At 39.5% G+C, this 25,000-nt stretch overlaps 1 protein-coding gene across 1 annotated transcript in view; it reads right to left on the bottom strand.

Moving 5' to 3' along the window:
- Window positions 1–801: 801 nt before the first annotated feature.
- LOC139712389 (integrin beta-1-B-like) overlaps window positions 802–25,000 on the bottom strand; it is a gene marked incomplete at its 3' end in the record, with an annotated part of 52,845 nt that continues 28,646 nt past the window's right edge. Inside the window, exons 5-18 of the mRNA XM_071624215.1 lie at window positions 17,892–17,976; window positions 14,179–14,310; window positions 12,330–12,426; window positions 11,240–11,324; window positions 10,136–10,222; window positions 7,864–7,947; window positions 7,180–7,260; window positions 5,812–5,907; window positions 4,205–4,294; window positions 3,786–3,973; window positions 2,927–3,011; window positions 2,009–2,154; window positions 1,316–1,388; window positions 802–883 (exon numbers count right to left, since the gene is read on the bottom strand). Of these exons, the coding sequence (XP_071480316.1) occupies window positions 802–883; window positions 1,316–1,388; window positions 2,009–2,154; window positions 2,927–3,011; window positions 3,786–3,973; window positions 4,205–4,294; window positions 5,812–5,907; window positions 7,180–7,260; window positions 7,864–7,947; window positions 10,136–10,222; window positions 11,240–11,324; window positions 12,330–12,426; window positions 14,179–14,310; window positions 17,892–17,976 (1,411 nt within the window). The remainder of the gene's footprint in view (window positions 884–1,315; window positions 1,389–2,008; window positions 2,155–2,926; window positions 3,012–3,785; window positions 3,974–4,204; window positions 4,295–5,811; window positions 5,908–7,179; window positions 7,261–7,863; window positions 7,948–10,135; window positions 10,223–11,239; window positions 11,325–12,329; window positions 12,427–14,178; window positions 14,311–17,891; window positions 17,977–25,000) is intronic.

A 25,000-nucleotide genomic window follows, 5' to 3' on the forward strand; every position in this document is an offset into this window, starting at 1 on the left:
TACCGCTTAGGGAAATTTGTTGTTGTTTTTTGCAATTATATATTTTTCTCTATGAGGGGACTGCATTCTAATACTACAAGCTCTGCTTTTTAGCAGTCCCCTCCATTTCCAGCAATATTTTGTATGCATTTACCACAGTGACGTAACTGTTATTTGTATCTCTGTTGATGATTTGCCTGTATCTCTTTTACAATGTTATTCTGTTCATCGCATTGTGGTACTGATTTCATGACGTCTGTGTATATGAGCGTTTCTTTGTATTTTTTATTATTTGTTTGTTGGAAGTGAAATAAATCAACTTGAACTTGAACTTGTAGAGCCTCCTCAACTCACGGTTCTTTTGCAGCAATGCATTGTATAAACAAAGACGTGCTGATTTTTCAAAGGATTTTTCTTGATGTCCTTACTTTTATAGTCCGTCTTCCTCCAGTTGTAGATGATTTCATATTCTTCAAAATTCTGCTATGTCCTTTTCCTCCTCTTTCAGCATCACGTGCAGTTTACAAGGTTATCTGCGGTGGTTTCATGTAACGCTGGCGGTGGTTGGGGTTTAGAGGGCGCTTCTCTCGCAATATTCACTGTATACACTGGTATAATTACGGTTAGGCAGTAACATGATTATTACGAAGTCTCGACGAAGATTTCCGCCACAAAATTCCGGTCAAAATGAAATGCAAGACCACTCAAACATGCGGGCGACTTGTGCGGCTAGCACGGCGTGCATTATTTGTAACATTACCACTGCTACATCTCATCCCCTTCCCCCTTCCAACTTCTATGGGGCCTTAACCCATGACTTACCTCCGCAGCGTAGCCCCCTGCTATATGGGCAGTTGAAATTGTCGCACTCGCAGAACAACCCCGAGATTACTTCATCTTCATTCTGATTAAAAAAAAAAAAACAATGAAAAAAGGGACAACGGTGACCTTGGTGTAGTATGAAGTTGTAAACAGGGTCTTATGTGAAAATAAATTTTTCTGCCATAATTGCTTATTATCTGACACTAACAAAAAAGACATGTCGTTTCCTACAATATAGTATCATTTATGTTATGTAATTACGCTATGCACCTACAAAGCATTTACAGACCATGAGACTATGAGGCCATGAGGCTATCAACAATGTTCGCAGGCCAAATAATTATTCACCCTTACACGCTTGAAAAAACAAAACTCGTCATGTACATTGAATCACCAATATAATGTGATAGCGTTTCCTGTTTGTCTTTTTGTTTGTTTGTTTTCTGATAATTCATAAGACAAAAACAACATCAAAGCAAAACAAAACAAAACGAGAGAGAACGCCCGCACTTACTCCTGTCTTGTCGCACACACACTTGCCACAGATACACTCGCCGCGGCCAGAGCAGATGACCGTGGTGTTATCACTGCATAGGAGCACAGGGGAAAATTGGCTTTTAATGAAAATGACATAGCAACTGACATATTGAAAGTATATGACCCATTCTCGAATGACCCCATCAACCAGCTATCAGGTTTTGTGCTGGGGGAAAGTTTGCTCTCTCACAAAATGTAACAGCTTTCAGATCGAATTGTTTGTAACCAGCTTGAAAGACTCGGAAAATGAGGCGTCGTGATAATGAGGATAATATTTCCCTATAATTTCAAGCTATTCTTCTTTGGTTTTATTTGTTTACATTAGGAATAAAGTTGCACTGAACAGAACTGCAAATTTTCGAAATGACGTGAAAATGGTCACAAGAAAAGGATTATGCCGGTCTACAGAAACTAAATCGAGCGATATTCAAAGCGTTCATTTGTTGACACTCGACCATTCTCGTAAAATATTAATCATCACTGAAAGCGGACATGCAATCATATTCGATTTAATTGTAAACGAAATCAGGAGGGGGAGGACAAGGTTTACATTATAACACCGTTACTTGATGTAACGTTCGAGACGCATTTGTTCATGGAACAAACAATGGATCTACACATCGAACGTTGATTGGTCGAATGTTTGTTGTGACGTTTTATTCGTACGTACGTTCTGCATGGCGATTGGTCCGCGCTCTCCGCGTTGATCTCGTTCCCACTACACTCGCACTTGCTGCCATATCGACCCTCGTTGCATGCACACTCGCCACAGACCAGCGTTCCGTTTCCGTTACTGCATGACGTACTGTTTGCCTCCTAGAATGAACGAATAGGAAAAATGGAAAACAATTTAGATATCGATGTAGTTTTGTATAGAGCAGTTAGAAGACAGCATCACTATACTTTTTGTGTGCTTTTGATATCCATCCCTCATTCCGCAGCTAACAATCTCTCATTTCTTATTGTTATCATGAACAGAGATTTGATTACTGCAGCTGCAAATTGCCTTTATAGGAGAGATACATCAACCCCGGACCTCATTCATTCACCATTTTTTCTTGCATGATATCACACACAAACACAAACACAAACATATGCAGACACACGTACACGTGAATCACAGTCAGGGAAAGCTAGCCGCTCAGCATTTCTGAAAAAAAAAGAGATAAATCAGGGATATTCTTGTGTGCTACCTACTTATCAGCGGGGAAAAAATCATGGAGGCCGAGTTTAAACTTTTGTTAGGATATGAGCAGATATCTTGATTTTCAGGGAGTCTCCGGCAGAATCAAGAAGATTGACGGCAACTCTGCATGTATTCCTGATATACTAGCTTCAACCATAATCCTTAGATGACACCGAATCATTCACCTTAGGCAATGGTGTCACCGTGACACCAATTTGTCCATCCAATGTGGCATACTGGCTTATCCCACCTCCTCCACCTATCATACATCAGCTCCCCTGAACAACCTCACCTACTACACTCCAACATTCTGACTATACTCCATAAATCACTCTACAACACTTTCAATGTAACACCAAACACCCTATGCTGAATACACTACACTGAACACATTACACTTACCCCTTGCTCTTGGCAGTCACATGAACACACCACCTCTAGGTGTATGAGAAGTTCCTCGTTGAAGCCGACGGGACCCACGGTGAAACTGACAGACAGAAAAGAAAAACACAGGTGTTGCAAATACTCAACTCACGGTGTAACTAACTAGCAAATGAATTGCTTTTCTATAAATGGGCATTTCGTTGTTATGCAAGGCTCTGCTGGCACATATTGAAATCCGATGTATGGAGCATAAGCCTTGAGTATACTCTACTTAAGCATGTCCAGTGTATAGGTATGGAAGAGACCTAGCAAGCAATTAAGAAATGTTTCACACAAAAAAAACCCCGCAAATATATAGTATATATAATAATACCACCATCATCAAAAAAATGTGTTTATATATACTAGTACACACTGGTATCTTAAAGAATTGACGGCTGATAACATATTAAACACTGCCATTCTGTCTGCTGGGTATAAAACAACGTATTTGGCACTACTACTGTTAAAAGTGACATATTGCTCAGTGCGTGTGTGCAAACATTAATTAATCAACCAATACGGTCTTCTTTATCCAGGGTACCTCTCGTCTTCAGTGTTGCCACTGCTCTACTAGAGGGCCCTGTCATTTTCATTACCCCATCGTTTTTCAGGTACCCATTTATACACTTGTGGGTTGAGAGGGAACATGGCAGGTAAAATATCTTGTCCAATAACGTAAGCACTGGACTGGATTTGAACTCGGGTACTCTGATTGAAAGTCAAGAGTCTTACCCACTATGCCATAGTGCCAACACAGTATCATGTGCGACATCTGCAAAGAACGATGTGCTGGAAACATTTTAGAGGATAAGCATGCTCCATGCATTTATTCTACCTTGTTTGACCGCCTTCGATACACCGCTCTGCCGTGATTCCGATATCGAACGATACAGTATCGCCGAGTGAGAGTCCCTGACACTCGTTGGAGTCTTCAGTCACTTCGTTGTCAAGGCAATTGGCCGTGAAGGATAACCTGACGTCATCCGGAGCGGTTGACGTCAGCTTCACTTGTGACGTAATAAGCTATTCGAAGGTGTAAGACAGTGGGAAAATAGAAAAAAAAAAGATCATGTAGATGAAATAGCGGGACTTAACATCTGAAAACTGGATATACTAATCTATTATTCTAATTTTCTAATCCTGTTTCACACTTGCAATTACAATACATGAACAGTATATGCATGCATTTTCAATAACTAGTGTAAACGAGAAGCCAAGTGAGAACAAAAAATGTCGCATGATGGCGCTATTTACCTCATAGTTGTCTCTCATCAGGGACACCACGTTGCCCGAGTCGGCATCCAGTTCTCCTACTGTCGCCCCTTCGATGTACGTCTCTAGACTCTAGATGGCGAATGAATAATATTGATAAGGATGATGAGTTGATGATAATTGTTGTGGATAGTGATGGTAATGATAATCATTAGCATCAGGTACTCATAACATTGACAGACTGACCGAAAAAAAAAAACAGGTCGTAACTCAATAACAACATTGACTTTTTTCTTTCGAGTCTCCCGCATCTTTTGACACCAAATTTGCGACGCCCGGGCGCGCGGTTCCGAAGTTACGCATAAATTTGTACATGCATGTCAGACCCAAAATTGCTCAAAAACGTGAATTCGTGTACAATTTCAATGCGAACTGTGCTTGCAGGCAAATTTCATAAAAGCATGATTATTTTGGTGTTTTATTGATTTAAATCAATGAATAACATATTTTCTTGTTCGGAGCGATGTCGCGAACAAATTCCATCGAAAAAACAATGAAAAACATAAAGTCAAAAAACAAAGAAATACATAAGAAATTCAAAAAAACAATAAAATACTTAAGAATTGTTTCTGATATCACAATTTTTTTATTACATTTGCTAAGGACACTAAAAAGAATATTTACACAAAAAATGTGCCTGTTTTGAGCTTTATTTTGTGATTTATACCAAATAGTCTGATTTCATGCATCATTATGCATAAATTAGCATAATTTAGCATAAATGATTTAAGACGCTGGTAGAACAAAATGTAGGCCTACATATCAATTTTCAGGGAATCAAAGGTATACAGCCACATGCCACCTAAGCAATCATATATCGGATCCACCCTTAATCTTTGGGAGTTACGTACGCTATTGCTCGTTCAAATTGGAAACGTGAAATAATGTACAGTGTATTTGCTTCGCGTTTAATTCGACTCCTTTTTTATTTCACTTTTTATACACTTCTGTGCTGTCCCTGCCACTTCTCTCATCGAGCATTGAAATTATCAATTTCCCTGCATTTAATCCACAATTTTCAGTTCTCGATTTGAAAACCATATTCTACAAAATGTGTTGCACTTTAACATTATGGAGAATTCCGTTACAAATATTTCATCCTCCAGTTGATCTGTACATATCACGCTCAAAATCATAACTTTCATCATTCACACATGAAAATCAGTAAAGGTTCTAACCAAACCAGATACCAAGGAGCTAACTATATTTTACTTGAATCTCAGTCCGTCAATAGGCAAACACCATTCTGTAATCAGGAAAGCTCTCGTAGTCTTTTGTGAGGATGATAAGAAATTATATTTGTTTTCCCCAAAAGGAGCTTCATTAGAACCAAGGAGACTCGGCGGCTCTGCTACCTAATAAAAAAAAAAAGAAATAGGCACTTGCTATTTCCTCGTGTATGCTACAATTTCCCCTACAAACCAGATTTTCGTAGATGATCGAGTTTTCAAAATGGCGGTAGAATGTCACAACGATGGATCAAACATTGTATGAGCGTCACATCTGAAGCGTATACATCTACGGACAATTCCTATATAATGACAGATTCTAACAGTTTCCTCAGAATAGAAATCTAGAGGAGGACTTACGGAATATAGAGATGTTTGGTCGCGTGTAACAGCGAAGATTGGAATGACATTGTTTTCTCGTAGCTTGGCACTCAGATGACCAATCGATGGGTAATCCTGTACAAAGGTACAAAGACGATAACAGAGTGACACCATGTGAAATAAGTCGTCCATGTTTGACTAAAGTCATCGACATGGTCATGGGCAGCAGCAACGGTTTCATTCTCTCCGTAGTTTTCATCAACATCGTCATTTTAATCATTACCTATATCATTATCATCATCATCATCAACATCATCACCATCACCATCATCATCATCATCACAATCATCATCGTCATCATCATCACCATCATCATCATCATGCCTTCATTAATCTATTCATTATGACTTTTATCATCATCATTATTGCCGTTGATAGTATCGGCTTCTTCATCGCCTATATCATTCTCATCATCATCATTATTGTCGGCATTATTTTTATCGCCATCGTCATGGTTATCATCATATTCATCTTGGGCAACATAGTAGTAGGCGAACTCACTGATGAAACTAATACGTGACAACACGACTAGAGTCATTATGCTGTCATTATATCTACGAGCTGCGGAGCATTCACGTAAGTAATCTTCAGCTTAATCATCATGAATTTAGAGCCAGCGTGTCTATTGCCACGAAAAGGACATTTCTAACTGGATGTTCAATCATTTTTTAATTCGCTGTTATCCATTATCATCATATCGTAATAATAATTCAAATTGGCCCCATCCACTGTGAAAACTGACATACTGCAATAAATAAATACGTATTTACAGCCGTCTAGAAGTGCATGCATGCAACATCGCAAAGCAAAGGCAAGGTAAAGATGAAAGAGAATTACAAATTAATGACAGACATTAGTTTTCTTCTCGGTCTTGAAGGCATTACTATGCAGTATTCATTCTATGTTTGGACATTCTGTTTCTTGCTCATTATCTTCAGTGATCAGTTCCCACGAGCTTTCTTGTGCTTCTCATATAAATCCACCTCCTCCATTACCTGTCGTGTTATGAAACGTAAAAAGGTCAATGTGGTAAAGATATATTTTTACTGTGAGAGTAAATGCAAATGTGATGTGAGCAAATGGGGATACTGTGGTCAAGTGGTAAGGGCTGTGGACACAGAAGCAAACAGATCATAGGTTCAAATCCTTCTTGGTGCAAAGACACTATCTTTACGCACCATGTCCCTCCTAACCCAGGTGCTCAAATGGATGACCAGCATATTTTGGTAATAATGATCATATGAAGCGAACAGTACTAGATCTGAAGATGCTACCCTGGGTGATAAGACAATGTCGTCATTACATTTTGGTTATGATTGCATTGTAGTTGTCAGCGGAAAGGTTTACCTGACGTGTGCTCCATGTGTACAAGTTGGTATCAGGATCCATATGACACTGGCCATCATTGGGCTCAACGATACCACCAAGCTACACAGCATTCAGGAAAACAATTAAACGTAAAAACAAACATAAGATCAAGATTTCTCCCGAAGACATCAGCCTCACTTTACATCCATTCACATCGTTGACAAGCTTTCATAAATATCATTCCATATTGCAGACACCATGCTCTCGAGAACGATCCATAGAGATAGCAGCTTTTAATGACAATAATTTATTGGTGATGAAGCAAAATATAGCAGCCGGCAATGATTTCAACGACGTTTACATCGGTCAAGTGAAATATTCAAATTCATGGACATTATTTCCCTTAAGGACCTAGTAGTGACCTTTTAAATTCACCTCTTCCTCTGGAAAGAAATATCATTCAATACCAGACTGAATACTGAGAATCCACTTTACACGCATGAGTTTTGATATTTCATTTCATTTCATTTCGTTTCGTTTTATTTCATTTTTAACACATATGTCGGGTAAGCCACACACAAGTTACCTGTCTGGTAGTCAGGATTACCCATTTATATCAAAGAGGTATGCATAAGATTGTAGTGTTTTTAGTGAATCACCGGTCCTACTGGGGAGAAAAAAAAAAAACCCTCAACAGATAGGATGGTGAGGCGAATCGCTTACCCTGCCGTCCCCGGCGAAGTGGAAGGAGGCATCGGTGGTGAAGATGACGAGATGCCGGGCCTTGGGCCGCCACCCGATGTCATCCTGTTATGGGAGGTAATTCATAGTGTATTCTGATCGTATTCATGTCGTGCGATCTAATTTCAGAGAAACAATAATAACAACAATAACGGACCATGTTATGAACGTTTGCTTTCTTTCTTTTTGTTTCTTTTTAACTGAGGAGTAGCCGTGCGCACATTCTACGCATGACGACGCAAGTGTACCTTCTTCAAAATGTCCAATTCAACAACACATTTTCTCTTCCAGTGATTGGAGAGAACTTCTCATGTCGTTAACGTCTCTACACGTTCTTTCTGTGAGCTGATATTACTCCTGCACATCTGAGTTGTTGCCAAGCCATAAGGCAAGTCTTATGCTAGTTTGTGGAGTCGTCTTGATAACGTTATTGAGGAAGCACTTCTTTCAATTTGTATACACAGTGCTACAACTGTTGAGGTGTAACACATTTTATACTGTACTGTGAATCTCTGACGTAAGGCAGCAGAGTAATTGTTTTGAGAGACAAGACAGGTTATTCAAAATTGAACTGACACTCCCATCTTTCTTATCGATATTAAAGTGGATATTTTTTTTTCATATTTAGCTTATGCAATATGTCAATAACCTGTAGACAAGGCTCTCCATTCTACACGCGGTATTTCGTTTACACGCCTATGTCAATTCAGGAGACTAGTGAAACAAATTATTCTTCTCACCTTGTGTTAACGTACTGCTATTCTGGTAATAACTTATAATTTAATCAGCATTTGACGACAGAATCGTGATGTAGCGCACTCAACAGGCAAGAACAGGGCTTCGAATCGTGTGTGTGTGTGTGTGTGTGTGTGTGTGTGTGTGTGTGCGTGTGCGTGCGCGCGTGTGTGTGTGTGTGTGTCTGTCTGTCTGTCTGTGTATGCTTGTGTGTGAAAGATAGAGGGAGAAGGAAGGTCTCGAATAATATTTTGGCAATACATGGTATCAATATATGGTATTGAATAACAAGGCGAAATAAACTCCTATTTAGTATTCATCATTTTGATTTCGCATAATGAACCGATGCTGTCTTTGGCGAAAGGAGCAGACAATCTCTCTCATGGGGGAAAAAAAGGAGAAAATACACTTCACCATGGCAACCTCAATTTGGGGAGAATTGGACGACGACAAGAGATAGCGTTTGCTGAAAATCCATATTCAATATCCTCACATGATCACAGCTGAGCACGCCTAGCGGGGGTCGAGGGAAACGGTTTACAGAGAGCCAACAAATATGATGCTCCGACAACAAATTCAGCTATTTCTGCGCGCGATAGTGTACCAGTAAAAGAGAAAACAGCCGTCTAGCCACGTGGGCTTACAAAACAACCTTAGAGCTGTTTATAATACACGTCTATGCACACAACCATGGTACAACTCGCATGCAGAGAGTTCACCTGGGGGATTTTTTCCTACCGGTCACATTGTCTGACAAACATGTTTCGGTAGACCTGACGTATTTGTCGCCATGGCAACGACGAAATGGTGGTTGTTGGTGTTTTTGATAGATCTTCTAACAACTCTCTATCTCGTATATCCAAGTATAGCATTTCAAGAGCTGAGGAAGCGGCGTGTACGTGGAAAATTTGGAGCGAGCCGCTGGCTGCCATGTGTGGTAATGAAATCGGAATAATTCAATAGAAAGGAAAAAATGCATAAAAAGTTATTTTCGTCGGCACTCACTTTTTGCATCTCTGTTTTCTCTTCAGCGCGCTCAGAGAGTTGTTTGCAAAGATAATTGTAATATAAATATCTACACAGGAGGGGGGGGGGGGGCAGCAAGGGCAGCTGCACCCCCATCATTCCCGTCCGAGATTTCTATGTAATACTGTTTAATGACTCACATACTATACGATTTCAGAAATAGATTGATTATAGATAGGACACAAGATTATCTTTAAAAGAAATAGTCAAAATAAAATGACTATAATATTGAAGATGGAAATGCGGTGTGGTGAAAATTTAAAGCATGAGGGACAAGGTATACCCTTGGTCCCCCATCGACACACACACACACACACACACACACACACACACACACACACACACACACACACAAGGAAAATATACTGCGACCTTGTTTAGAAATTTCAGGAGGGAGTATGAGTAGGATGAGGATGAGGAGGAGGAGGAGGAGAAGAAGAAGAAGGAGGAGGAGGAGGAGGAGGAGAACGTGTGATAGGTAACGCCAACTCACCTGACACACAGCGATCTGCATGAGAGCGTCGAAGCCTCCCTCGGGGGTGTCCAGGTTCCCCGATACGATGGTGTCATTCAACTTGGACTGGGAGGAAAAGGGGTGAGAGATAATAATAATAATAATGATAATAATAATAATAATAATGATAACAATAATAATTATAATAATAATAATGATAATAACAATAATAATAATAATAATAATAATAATAATGATAATGATAATAACAATAATGATGATGATGATGATGATGATGATAATAATAATAATAATAATAATAATAATAACAATAACAATAATAGCAATAATGATAATAATAATAAGAATGATACATGTATTAAGTGCTTAATACGGATGTCTCTAAGCGCACAGTTTACCGGAAAATCCAGAACCGGTAACCAGAGATTAATGGTAGACACAACGATGGCGAGTGAGAGATAGGAGAGAGAGCTGAGATGGAGAGGGGAAGGGGAGAGAGAAACGAAATGAAGGTGAAAGAGAAAACAGGAGAAACATTTAAAGAAGAGGGAGGAGAACAGAAATTAGGAGCAGAAGCAGATGAAGGAGGAGGAAAAGAAGACTCCGAAAAAGAGGAAACAACAAAACACCGAAGAAGGAGAGAGATATGAGACAGAGTAAGAGGAAAAGTATACGAGTAATAAGAATTATAATAAAAATAAAAGGAAATTCGGAATAGATGATTAAGGAGAATAAAAGAAGAGGACGCGTGACTGACATTACATATTTAACAAGAAATATAGTAATGATAATCATAATCATAATCATCACCACCAGAAGCAGAAGAAGATTAATGAAAATGAGAATGATTATAATAAGAACAATTGTAATAAGTGATGACTGTCAACACATTATCATTACCATTGTTAAATGAAAGAAAGATAGGGTGAAGGTTCAGGTGTGAGTTTCTTAAATTTGTCTCCCTCTACAAACTGAATTTGTTAAGATCTCAACTGCTGATCTGTAAATTAACAAACATGTCGGATTATCATTGTTATTATCATTATCATCGCTACTATTAACTTGCTTACTACCATAACTATAAAAGCTGTAACGGAAGAACAAAACGGAACGTGAAATTACCGCGAAGAGAGTGGGGTCCCCGTTGAGAGGCAAGGCGTTGTGAAAGCCATGAGGTTTGGCACAACCGGAGCACGGTGATAACAACCTGTAAGGAAAAAAGAAGTCGAGGAAATTATGATTTCAGATCTTTCGAAATATTATGCCTCAAAGGTCATCAGCCTACGTTAGTTGCACGTAACAGCAACGACGACAATTCAATGAGTCAACGGCCCGCTTGCGCTCTCTCTCTCACACACATCTCGTCCATCCATGATTAGACTTGCACACAAGTTTGTATTGTGTGTGTGTGTTTGTTTGTTTGTCTGTTTGTTTGTTTGTTTGTTTGTTTTGCTTTTTTTTGGGGGGGGTTGGTTCTGCTGGTATCAGACTTCAATCTGAAAGACTGACATAGATTGACGGACGTGAACCATTATAATGTTATAAAAAGATAATGTGAACTTACTCAATCCATACTGTACTTTAATTCTTATTTCATGTATTTGCTGACACGTAAGCCTGATTTCTGCTCGAGTAAGAAAATGTAACGATATTCTTCCTTTTTAGTTGACATTACTGTTTTCATTGTCATCTGCTGAACCGTGTCAAAAAGAGCCCAATAAGATGAAAGACTCAACTTGATGACACAACGAGAAGAATGGATGTCTTACATTATTGCCCGTGCCAGACACTCTAGAAGCATCGTCCCTAAAAGAAAACGACCTAATAAACTCTCAAACTACACTAGCGAACTAACGAACTCACTAAATCACTCACTAACTTACTAACTTACGAATAAACAGATACATACACACGCAAAATAAACTAAGCATGTCCTGTAAATCGTGATATTTATCTGCAAGCATTTCAAAAGCTGATGTCATTGTGCCCGAAAAGGCAGTCACATGCTTGTTATTACGATTTTCGTTACTTAAAATCCCAAGGTTTGCCCTCTGAATGTTACAAAAGTTCTCGCATTGGAAATCCGTGAAAATTCAGGTTCATGGAGAGCCGAAAGTAGAGCTGATTGAAAGCTAGGAGAGCTACGACTTGATGTCAGAAAAAAATACACATCATCATCAAAAACAACAATGAGATAAAGTCAGGAACTTACTTGGCTGGAACTGTACTGACGTAAGGAAGAACAGTCTTATCGACGAAGGACCCGAAGCCAAGCCGGTAGTCTCGGGTGATTCCTCCAAGAGCCTCCGCTGCAAGGACGGCAGAACAAAATTATGATAAGCTGATTGCGGCAATCGAATCGTCACCTGTTTGTTTTATTCTATTCGTGTGGAATTGTCGTAGCTTTGGTATCAAAGGCGGCAATCTTTCTTATGGGAAGCGGGGTTTCCTTTTGATTGTTCCCCCTCCAAAGGAAATTACGTGAAACCTAATCAATCTACGACTCATACACGACTATATCAGACTATACCCTTACAGAATTGTAGCAAATCACCTCACTTAGATTTGTACCCGCCCCCTCTATGTGTCGATTTTCACTATGATAGTCAAACAACAATAAATGCTACTACTACAGCCACAGCCTATCAGCTTTCAGAATTTCACTACGCCGATGTGATAATCTAAATTCCCGTTCTTCGTATAACCCGTACTGTTACTGTATAGCTTTAAGGCCACCGCACACTATACGACTTTCGGTCGCACGACTGACAAACTTTGGATCCGAAATAAATCACAGTAGCTTCAGAATAAACATATTTGTTTATTTCAGATCCAGTGTACCTTAGTCGTGCTACCGAAAGTCGTATAGTATTCGGCGGGCTTTATGTACACCATAATACCGATGGACGTATCATGATAGACTGGTGCGAACCCGTGACGTCATAATTCAGGTGCCATTTTTTTTTTTCAGGACAAAAAAAAAAACAAAATAAGAGATTGGACCACCTTTAGACTTCAACATACAATATCAGTTAAACAAGCACATCTGATGAAAATCATCATCGCGAACAAAGGTCAGCCGAGCCGGCTGTTAGCCCATATTTGGACGTGTGATATTTCCATGTCTCCATAATGTTGTTTTTGGTATTTCTTGATATCTTTTTCCCCGGGATCTAGAGCCTAAAAAGCAGATATTTCAGTCGAATCGGATGTGGAGAGGAGATTCAATCCGGCTATGATAACCTTGGTCTGCTTGCTGAGTTTCATTCTCATTTCTCGGATGGTGGTCTTCAAGTAAGGAAGTCCATTCCGCGATTCACAACCAAACAACCAAATCTGATGCCTTTTTGAGGCTTCAAGTTTCCCTATAATGCTGATATAACAAGATTCTGAATGACACCCGGAAATACTGTGTCCTTAATGTTTTATCTGTTTTTATTTTGACTTTATCAGAGAGAGGGAGAGAGGGGGGGGGTAGAGACTTATCCATCCTATCTCTGTGCGTCTGTGTCATTTCCTTTCAATGGCGGAATGTTTATTCGGTATTTTAGACCACTTCGGAAAACATTGAACCGGAAGTAGATCATTAACAGCTTGCTACATGGAAAACAATGACTTGGAACACGAACACTACGAGTAAGGTAATAGTGACGCAAGGAGAAATACAGCAGGAAGAATAAAGAACAGGAAAAGGAAGATGAAAATGTGACGGGAATGAAAAAAAAAGGATGAAGAAAGCGAAGAGAAGTATAGGCAGCAACAGACATGACAGATTTTGATAATGACGCAGAAATAGTTGGAGGAGGAAATGAAAGAGAACGATGTGAGAAGAAAATGAGCAGAAAGAGGGCACTGCAATGAAGAACAGAAAGAAGAACGGACGGAGAGGAAGAAAAGGGAGGAGAAGAAACAGAAGAAGAAGATGATGAGAAGGAGGAGGAGAAGAAGAAAAAGGAGAAGGAAGACGAGGTAGAAGAGAAAGAGGAGGAGAAGGAGGAGACAAAGAATAAGAAGGTATGTCCGTGACATGATTGTGCTCACAAGGCACCATCTATACCTACCAAGGGTGCTGCCGAGTTCTTTGAGTTTACCCAGATCGTCGCTCATGGAATGGCTGAGATCCATAGTGTAGTAAAGGTCCACCGGGTAGTCCTCGGCCTGACGAACGTACAGCTTGATGGTCGTCTTCTCCGCTGTCGAAGCAAAAGAGGAAAATGTATACGGTTCATCAGTTTCTATACATGTCAAAGAAATAAGACCGGAGTTACATGAGCTAAATGACCGTCGTTCTTTTCTTAAGCAAGTCCGCCAAAATGTTGACTTAATTCGCCAAAGTTTTGACATGATTCACCTTATAGATACGGCACAGACCATCAAAAGTATGGCATAATTCAAACAATCTGTAATGGTAAGGACAACAATACTTTATGGTCTTGCCACTCCCAGTGGCACGGTGACTTCTCATAGCATCTTGTACAGTGTTGCAAAAACCAATGTAGCAAAGACGCCCTCTTAAAAACAATTTATAGGTTACCTTCATATTTGTATACCAATATTCTTGTGATCCGCCAGAACACTCAAGTTCATGAAGTTACGATCATCCAGTTTATGATCGAAACCTCCGACAACACTGTTTTAATTGGCACCTTGGTGCACATCCAGTTTCTTTCTGACTAGGTATATCACCTACGTTGTTGTGGTATTTTCAACTTTTTCCGGAAAACAAGCATATACAAATGAGGAAACAAAAGCTTGGATTTAAAGAATTCAAAAAAAAAAACCAGGAACGGCACAAATACACACGAATTCTCCCATATATGGCAGTCTAAACAAAGCCGCGCATGCGAGTATCATTGTCTCTTCGAAAGTTAAAGGGATGGTACAGTATTGGTGGAGATGAGAATTGGGCTTTTAACTTTCTGCGAGATGCCAAGAAAACACTTATGAAATAGTACAGAGCATAACATTTTAAGAGGAATCCAAAGTTTATTAAATGAAAATTGGGTTTGGAATAACTGAAACATCCAAAAAACAAAGTAAAACAAAGCGATCGTAATAAAGTGTGGGGCCCACACTTTGTTAGAATCGCTCTGTTTTGGATATCTCAGCCATTTCAAAACCAATTTTCATGAAATAAACGTTGAATTACTCATGGAATTACATGCTCTTTCATATTTGATATAAGGTTTCTCATTATCTCAACAAAAAATGTTAGAAACCTGAAATTAGGTCTCAACCAAAACTATACGATCCCTTTAAGAAAAGAAAGGTGAAACCAAAACCGAAAGAAACCAAACAAAGTGAAAGAAAAACAAACAAAGATCCGGGATTACTGTTGGTATCCCATGATAATTTTCTGAATGAAACTGCACCAACACTTCTTTATTTCCAGCAACCGGAGGGGGAACTAACTTTTCCTTACAGTGCGCAAAAGCGTTTTTGTTTTGGGTACACTATTGGTATATATTATCTCTTTTGTTTTACTCTCTCCCAGCGTACCTCTGCCTTCTGGAATAGGGTAGCTCAAAGAGTAATGGTTTTATACTTTAACCCTTTCCGCTATAGATATTGCTATGTCCAATAAAGTCCATACATGATACGCTTGGTTCCAGTAAGCAATGGGTAAAATTGCTTTGTAGGTACTCTACGTATCAATTCTGTTCTCGACGTTTCTTTGCCATTGGTTTTATTTACAAATTTCCTTATACTTTTGACTAGTCGCGAGTGAATTTGAGAATTTTGGGAGGATGTACAAGAAAATCAAACGTCTTGATCACTGCCGAAAGAGCACTCTTTCAATCGTCTTGCTAGAGGTCTTGCCTTCATCTCATCGCCCTAATCACCCCGACTGGAGGCCGGAAGAGATAAGGGACCTACACGCTCTGCCTTCGCCTCGCTCCACTGCTATAGCAAGGTTTCCGGTAATCCGAATAGGGGTGGGGAAGGAGGGGGGAGGGGGGGGGGGGGAGGGGACCCTGGGACATCGAAGGAACGTCGAATCCCGGATCGCTGGGTCGTGACAGATCCGCGCAACCATACCTACAGTGGGCGCGATTTCCAATCGATTTGAACGTTACCATGGAGATCTTGTGTGGCAGTTGATAAGGAGCGAGTATTCAACCAATATTCAAGCACCATGTTCATTCTATTCTGCGCGCAGTTTGCCATACTAGAAACACCTAGTCTGATAGCAAGCACGCGGCTTTCCTTGCCTCTATCTCCCCTCCCCCTCACACACAAAAGTGATTACTAAATTGGTCGTAAATCAACATTTTACACCCATCATAGTTGCCTTTAGTCATTTGTCTCAGCGCAGACTGAGAACTTTACACGACCCAATGCTCAAAACGTCTGCCATAACTCAGGATTTAACTCAGCCAGACACGAAGGCTACAAAAGATAGATGAGATAATCTAAAATTTATAAAGCGCAAACACAATGATTCCGATGCGCTGCGAAGGGCTTCTGATACGTTTGAAGTAATACAATTTCCCCTCCTTGCTTTGCCAAAAAGATATGTGTCTCGACCTTTACATAGAATAGAAATGTTGAAGTATGTTGACTTTCTTATTTCTAAGGGTTAGTTGTGTCACAAGGGGCTGCACGTAGGCATGCAAAATGTCTGATCTAACGTTATTCACTCAAGAAAAAAACAAATGCATTGCAGCTGCAATTTTAAAGTGAGCATTAAACGCAAATGAAGCAACAACAATTATTATATCAATAATTTTCACCCAACAGGATCACAATAAATCAAAGATCTCATTTTGATTCCACTTCGCCATTATTATTCCATGAATGCCATACGTATATAGATGTATGCATGCTCATGTAATCATGATATTTTGTGCTGATAACTTCGTGGTGATAATTAGCGGAAACAGCGTGTTGTAAACTACGGTAAGTGTTGCAATCATACCCCGCCCACTGATTTACACAAGAGAACCACTATCCCATCAAGTGTCCAGCAGCTGCGGCTGAATAGCGCCCTCATTAAGAATTGCGCACTTTGATCTCCGGGACGGTAGAAGTTCATATCCTATGATCCTACAAATACCCGCTCAATTGCCCCTATTTAGACGTGTGTATTAAAATGAATATCACATAATATTCTCACTCATTTGTTTCACACGTTTCGTGAAATGCATTTATCACATAATATCGTCACGTGGTTTGTTTGTACATCAGGGTACCAAAGCAACGTATTTTCGTCTCATTTTGTTCTAAAAACGATACATCGAGAATGGTAAAACATTTAACAAACTCAATATCTAAGACAGTTGCGTTTTTATCTGTATTTCTTTTTTTAAATCTCTATCCATCCGTTTACTGGTATCTTTCACCCTATGGGGTCTAGGGCAATTACCCCCTGGGCAATTACCCCGTACCCTTCCCCTGGCCCTAATCCTAATCCTAAACCTAATCATAGCCCTAACACAAAGACCTAACCCTAAACCTAACCCTAACCCTAATGTTTACTCTAACCTTACCACTAATCAGTATTTAGCCGGGGGGTAATTGCCCTCTGGGGGTAATTGCCCGGATACGCCCCTGTGTGAAATCAAATTTTAGTTTACTTGAATAATCTCTCGCGGCTTGAGAAATCATTTAATTCCACAATATTATTGCTTCAGTGGTGAACAGTAACTGCGGCACATGATGGAGACAACAGACAAGGACATCGCGTTCAAATGCATTCTGCAAGCCAGCGAAAAAAAATCATGTCATTCGCTATTCAAAATTATTCTAGCGGTCTGTATCGACCGCGTCTTACTTGGTCTGACTTTGATTCTCATCTCTTGAGGCTTGACCTGGACGATCTCATTCAGCGGCGCTCCGGTGTTACTCAACGGGAGATCCTGCGGGAAGATACAGTGAGAGGAGAACGATTAGAATCAGTGTTATGGTTCGTGTTGTCCTGAGACGTAATACATTCGTAATAGGGAGATTTGGATTTTCGCTACGCGGACGTTCAAAGGGGAAAAACACAAAAAATACCTGTTTTGAGCATGCGCAAAATTGCTTGTCAAAATTGATCTTTTCAATAGCTCCCGTCGTCTTAGTTTTCACTGCGCGTTGTGGGTTATTTCTACGTCCGCTCAATTCACGACGTAGAGAGCTAATTGATGCATTGATCATATGGGGCTCCGTGTTGATTTTTTATATGTTGCGTTCTCGCGGCGTAATCTAAAGCTACTTTTCAGCACGACGCAGGTAAGAGGAGAACAGTCAACGCAATCGTCTCAAGCGTCCGCGTTGCAAATCTAAAAGCTCCCTAATGAGGAGACGACGACTTCGGCAAAAGGGTTAGCTTCTCGAAGAACACCGCCATTTTGTCGAAAAGATGCCCTTTTTCCACTCACGCATGCACAACCCTCGAGCGACAATTTGAATAACACACGGTCGCACACTGAGACACATACACACACACAGACGGTGTGTGCCAAATGATAGGATATTTTTTGTGCGTGTGTCGAAATTGCACAAAGCATTCATCTACGCATTTCTTTTGTACTGTTGAATCAACGGAACATCTTTTCCGCAAATTTCAACAGAAAGGTAATTCGTATGTACCTTAATACCCACGGGAAGGTAAAAAAAAAAAAAGAGGCAGGGATCGTGTAAAAGAACAGGTGAGGGTCGGAATGAAGAAGGAGCGGGTATGTGGGCAGGCGCTACATCTCAGTTATTGTTAGCTTTCGCGGAAAGTCGAATTGGATAAAACATTAACAGCACTGACGTATTATTCGCACGACTAACAGCCAGCAATCATATGGATTGAGTTAGAAGAGAGAGTTATCAGATTTGAGAGGGGTGATTAGCATCTGAAGAAAATTGATTGAATCAAAGACGGAATATCAATATCTTCATCTAGTGCGATACTACCATAAGAAGTGACAAAAACTGATGTACGAAGAGTGATAATTATGTTGAGATGGAGAACGGAGAAAAAGAAAATGAGAAAACTGAGAGAGGGATCAAAATTGTAGAGGAAGGAAAGAGAAAGAGGGAGAGATAAATAGGTAGGTAGATAGATAGATAGATAGATAGATAGATAGATAGATAGATAGATAGACACACAGATAGATAGATAGATAGATTGATTGATAGATAGATAGATAGATAGATTTTTTTTTTTTTGATTACAATTCAATATTTAATTGTGTTGCTTGCAGCGTGACATTTCAAACGTATATCAAAATATTACAAAATAATTCTTAGGACTGTCATTGTGTAAATTTCCGATTGTTCTACTACTAGTATACAATACACAGTAACTGCTTCACAAATATAATCATCTCCGCAATAATTATAAAATCAATTGTTAATGCCTAATGGGTCAGCACAACCAAAATGTATGTACAATACACATTACAAAATATACCCATTGACTGCGTCCGTATACTCGTCACAGCAGTGATTATGAGATAATGAAATCAATATTGTTAAGGGGTCAAACACAAGGTCTGCATACCTATGCATCAGGTGTCAACAAAAAGCCTACATACCTATGTACACACAATCCAATATACAAACATTTTACAAATCTTCATGATCAATGTCTGTACATAATTCATACCTATAAACATTACCCCTTCATCGCTCACCCGTATAACCTCAACAACACTTCCCCCTCTAAATAGGCATACTCCAGGTATACCTCACTCCAGCACAGATACACACACATATTTGCACGCGCACACACACACACACACACACGCCCACAAACATCGAACCTGTTCACCAAACACTCAACAACAAAAAGCACAAAAAAAAAAGGTATCAAATAGTAGTGCAGTAAGTATCCCGTGCCATTAAATGATTCCATTTCCTGCTGTGCAGGGCCAGCGTACCTCGTTTCATTGCTAATTTCCTTTCTTCTTCTCTACTTTCTAACATTCTTTCTCTAATTTCTCTTATCAAAGGGGGCCTGCTCTTTTCTTTCGAAAATACAAATATCATCCATTTTATCAATAATATCAAATGGTTTATGAGTTGTCCTTTTCCAATATCCTGCGTTTTAATACCAACATGAACAGATTGCCAATCTAACTTTTGCATCTGGGGTAAAACAAAAACTTCACTACACAATTTCCAAATCTGATTGACTTTCCTACAATGAAAAAACAAATGTTCATAAGTCTCAACCTCAGAATAACAAAATGTACATTGATTATCTCCTACAAAACCAAAAGAAAATAACTTAGCTTTTGTATATATTAAACCATACAACATTTTATATTGAAATTCACGCAGTTTACAATCAAGAGTAGACTTCCGAGGCCTCAGAAAAATCAATCTAATGTCTATTTCCTCAAAATTATATAAACCAACTAAATTATTATATGCTGATGATGTTTCAATTCCATCCCTCATCAATGCTTTATAAATACGTTTTGATGTTATATCCTGTATATGATATATTTTATTCTGCAAATATAATTCAATTTTCAGTTGAGTATCCTCCATATTCATTTCTCGCTTTAATGTACCTTTCCATGATGACGGTAAAGCTAAAAATACTTCAAACATTTTTCCAATCATTTCTTCACTAAATCCTAATCTTAAAAACTCCCTTCTCCCTTTAAAGTCCCCATTTACATCTACCAAATGATGAACTTTATATACATTCCTAAGAAATAACTCTTTATCAAATATTGTATGTCCATCAATCAAAATAAATTTATTATTAAAAATTACCTCATTCCTTTTTGAATCCTCTTTCAGAATCAAACTTCTACTTCCCATCCAAACCTGCAACATATCATTATAAAATTCTGGTAAAATTAGCCTCAACAACCCTAAAATTGCCTTACTATAAAAAATCAAAATACCTCCCACCGATTTAGTGAAAAACTTAAAACATAACTTCCACTTCATACTATGATCCCCAGAAATCAAACGCTTAATCCACATAATTCTTTGTGCTTTAACAAACACTCGAAAATTAATGAACTTTAATCCTCCCCTATCATAATCTAAATACAAAATATTCCTTTTTATTTTATCTCTACTAGATAGATAGACTGATCGATAGATAGATAGATCGATAGATCGATAGATCTTATTTTATCTCTACTAGATAGATAGACTGATCGATAGATAGATAGATCGATAGATCGATCGATAGATAGATAGATAGATAGATAGATAGATAGATAGATAGATCGAACGAGTGAGGGTGAAGAAACAAAGAGAGGGGGAAAAAGGGAAAGAGCAGTAGAGAAAGAGGAGGAGAAGGAGGGAGATAGAGGGGGTGGGGTAGATATTGCCACACTGACATCGAACAAACGACGATAATTTTCTTGGAGAGCCAAAAGACAAGTGCTTAGCAGCAATACGAAAGATACGAATCTACGAACAACGTCGGATACACAAACAAGGCCGCTACCGCGCTAGTATTCTATATAGTCGGAGCAAACACAGCATATGGAATCGGGCATTTCGTGATCAACACAATGCACGGCACACAGGGATGAATGCATCCGAGGATGTAGTTGTCATAGTAACGGGAGACTGCATCTTGTAGCTGATTGCACAGACTTTTTTTTTTTTTTTTTTTTTTTTTTTAGGGAGAGACGGCGGGAAATGGTTGGACAAAGGAAAGCGTACACTCGATGCTACGGTTGAGAATGACGTACACGGCAAACATGCAACAAATTGCTATTCTGATGCGAATTTCATGACGGTGAAATTGGCGGGAATGCACTAGGATCGTTCGCGGCGTCGCAATACAAGAATCAGGCATTGTTCTTTTGTTTGACACGGCATGATTCATAATACGTCATCGCAAAGATGCGCTGCAAGATAAAGACCAACATTATTGCTCAATGTCAGTTTAAGGGACAGAAAATATTGCAATTCATTCTGCCTTGTACAATGCTCTTGTTTGATGCTAAGGGATTGTTTAGATTAAGAAAAATGACAGTGATTACATATTGCGAACGTAGATCCGCAAATGCCGCCTCAGTTTAATGGGCAGATTAGCGGGCTGATTAGCGCAATTGTCTAAGCGCATTGAGAATATTGCATCCTTAAATTCTGCCCTGAAACACGAAACACCAAAAATAGATAGCAAATCAGATTTGCTTCATTTTGTAATAATGAGCAGGAGGAGGAATCCTCTATCTCCTCCTTCCCCTCTCCCGATTCTCTTCTTGTCTCCTTAATTTATAATGCACGCGAACAGGTGCATAGAGAATATGCACATACGATGTACGGAAGAGATGTGCGTTCGTAACACCGCAATCGAAAACAATAACAAGACCAATCCCAACATCCGCACGTGGTACACATCCTGTGGGTATGTCTTGAACACGATGAAAGATTATCACATAAGCAGCCCCCTTTTATACACCGCAACTGTGTGTGTGCTGAGAGGAATAACAAAACCTTAAGCCAACACGTGCAAGGAAGCTTGGCCTTTTCGCTTCCTCCCTTTTTGTCTCCATTTTGTTTTTGTATTATTCTTTCGATCGAGCTCGCATCACATTTTTAAAGCATTCCCCTGCATCATAGCAATCCCCTCACCCCTCCAGTGTCCCCCATTTGCCAATCGGATCCCCCCTCCGCAACACGCCGCTGTCCAAACAGCCCGCAACCACCCCGCACATCGTCGCCATCACTTATAACCGGGTGAGATCTTGCTCAACTATCGTCAGCTGTAACAGGTCGTTCTGTTATCCCCGTGCTGCGAAAACATATCGTTGACGTTGGCCCGTGATGGCGGAATTTCGTCGCAATGTTTATTTTCCATCCCCCACCCCGCTCTAAAAATGGCATGATTGACATTTTCTACACTTTACACTCTGTTTTGCAATGTGTATGGCTTTCACGTAAGATGAGGAAAAACCGTAGCGTGTTTAATTCCCACATTATTAGCATCCATTGTAACAAAATTACATCTGCGCTCAATACAATTACAGGTGTTATGATTATGGAGTATTGATCACGATAGGTGTTAGTGTTGTACTGTAGCAGTACAGTGGTAGTAGTAGCATTATTATTATTATTATTATTAGTAGTAGTAGTAGTAGTAGTAGTAGTAGTAGTAGTAGTAATAGTAGTAGTAGTAGTAGTAGTAGTAGTAGTAGTAGTAGTAGTAGTAGTAGTAGTAGCAGTGGTGGTAGCAGGATATAGTCATGTACATATGTCGTGGCATCAGCAGTAGAAGTAAAAATATTAGGCCTAGTAGTAGCAGTAGTAACAGTATAGTAGTAGTAGTGGCATCAGCAGTAGAAGTAGAAGTAATAGGCCTTGCAGTAACAGTAGTAGTAGGATATAGTAATATAGTGGCATCAGCAGCAGAAGTAAAAATAGTATGCCTAGTAGTAGTAGTAGTAGTAGTAGTAGTAGTAGTAGTAGTGGTAGTAGTAGTAGTGGCATCAGCAGTAGAAATAAAAATAGTATGCAGAAGCGGATCTAGAGGGGGGGGGTTGGAACCCCCCCCCCCCAAAAAAAAAAAAAAAAAAAAAAAAAAAAAAATCCGGGGACCATTTTTTTTTAAATCTTATCTTTTTTTTTAACTAGTGGTGTTTTAGATGCTAGAAAACGCCATTTTCACACACAGATTTTCACAAATTCTCCCTACTGTGGGAGGGGGGACGCCCCCCTCCCACACCCTACCCCCCCCCCTTTATAAAAAGCTAGATCCGCCCCTGGTATGCCTAGTAGTAGTAGTAGTAGTAGTAGTAGTAGTAGTAGTAGTAGTAGTAGTAGTAGTAGTAGTAGCAGTAGTAACAGTATAGTAGTAGTAGTGGCATCAGCAGTAGAAGTAGAAGTAATAGGCCTTGCAGTAACAGTAGTAGTAGGATATAGTAATATAGTGTCATCAGCAGCAGAAGTAAAAATAGTAGGCCTAGTAGTAGTAGTAGTAGTAGTGACATCAGCAGCAGAAGTAGAAGTAAGCCTATCTCCTTGGTATAAGCAGTAAGTGGTGCATTCTGTCCAGGAGATATTATAGCAGTGTAAACAACATCTGACTATTTCTTTGATCCTCAGATTTCATCTCGTATTTATCTTCGATTTCATTAGCACACGCGCTCTTTATTTCACGACGGACACTGTTTATACCTCGAGGATTTATTCGCATTAGCAGTGGGCTGGCTATGCCTTCGTTTTGTTGCATATACATGTATATCCGAGCATATCCGAGTGTTCTTACAGTCTCAAGAAGGACTCGCAAGCTCCGTGCTCAGGAAGCGCTCGTTCGGGGCTGCATCTTTATCTTCTTCCCTCACACCTGCGTCTCTTTCGCAAGGGTTTGACGCTCGAGCTGCGTGGATTAATCCATCACCGACGGAGGTATATTTTTGCCGCGCCAAACCGAGGTGCCAATATCAGCGGCCATCTATCAGCCGTAAGAGGCGGGACAAAAAAACAACAACTCTGGTTGTCGTCGCCATCACTGGGTCTTCGAGGGTTTGTCACCTGCAGTTATCTCCCCTTTGCGTTACTGTTGCTTTTTGTTTTTTTCTCTATTCCGTTCTCACTCTTTTTATCTCCTTTTCTATCTATCTATCCTTCTATCTATCTATCTATCTACCTATCTATTTATCTATCTATCTATCTATCTATCTATCTATCTATCTCTGTTTATCTATTTTCTCCTCTCTTTCACTAACACAAACACACTCACACACTCACACAGAATATACAGATATACTCGTTTATCTATCTATCTATCTATATATCTATATCTATCTGTACATATATATATATATATATATAGTATACATGTGTGTATAGAGAGAGATAGAGAGAGAGAGAGAGAGAGAGAGAGAGAGAGAGAGAGAGAGAGAGAACATACGACGGATGGAAAGTGAAAGGAAGAAAGGGAAAAAGAGAAATTCAATCTCGCTAAAAACATAGTGCCACTTGAGT

Source organism: Diadema antillarum, unplaced genomic scaffold, assembly GCF_040938485.1.
Source record: "Diadema antillarum isolate AM-2024a unplaced genomic scaffold, OU_Dant_1.0 seq00001797_RagTag, whole genome shotgun sequence".
NCBI lineage: Eukaryota > Metazoa > Echinodermata > Echinoidea > Diadematoida > Diadematidae > Diadema > Diadema antillarum.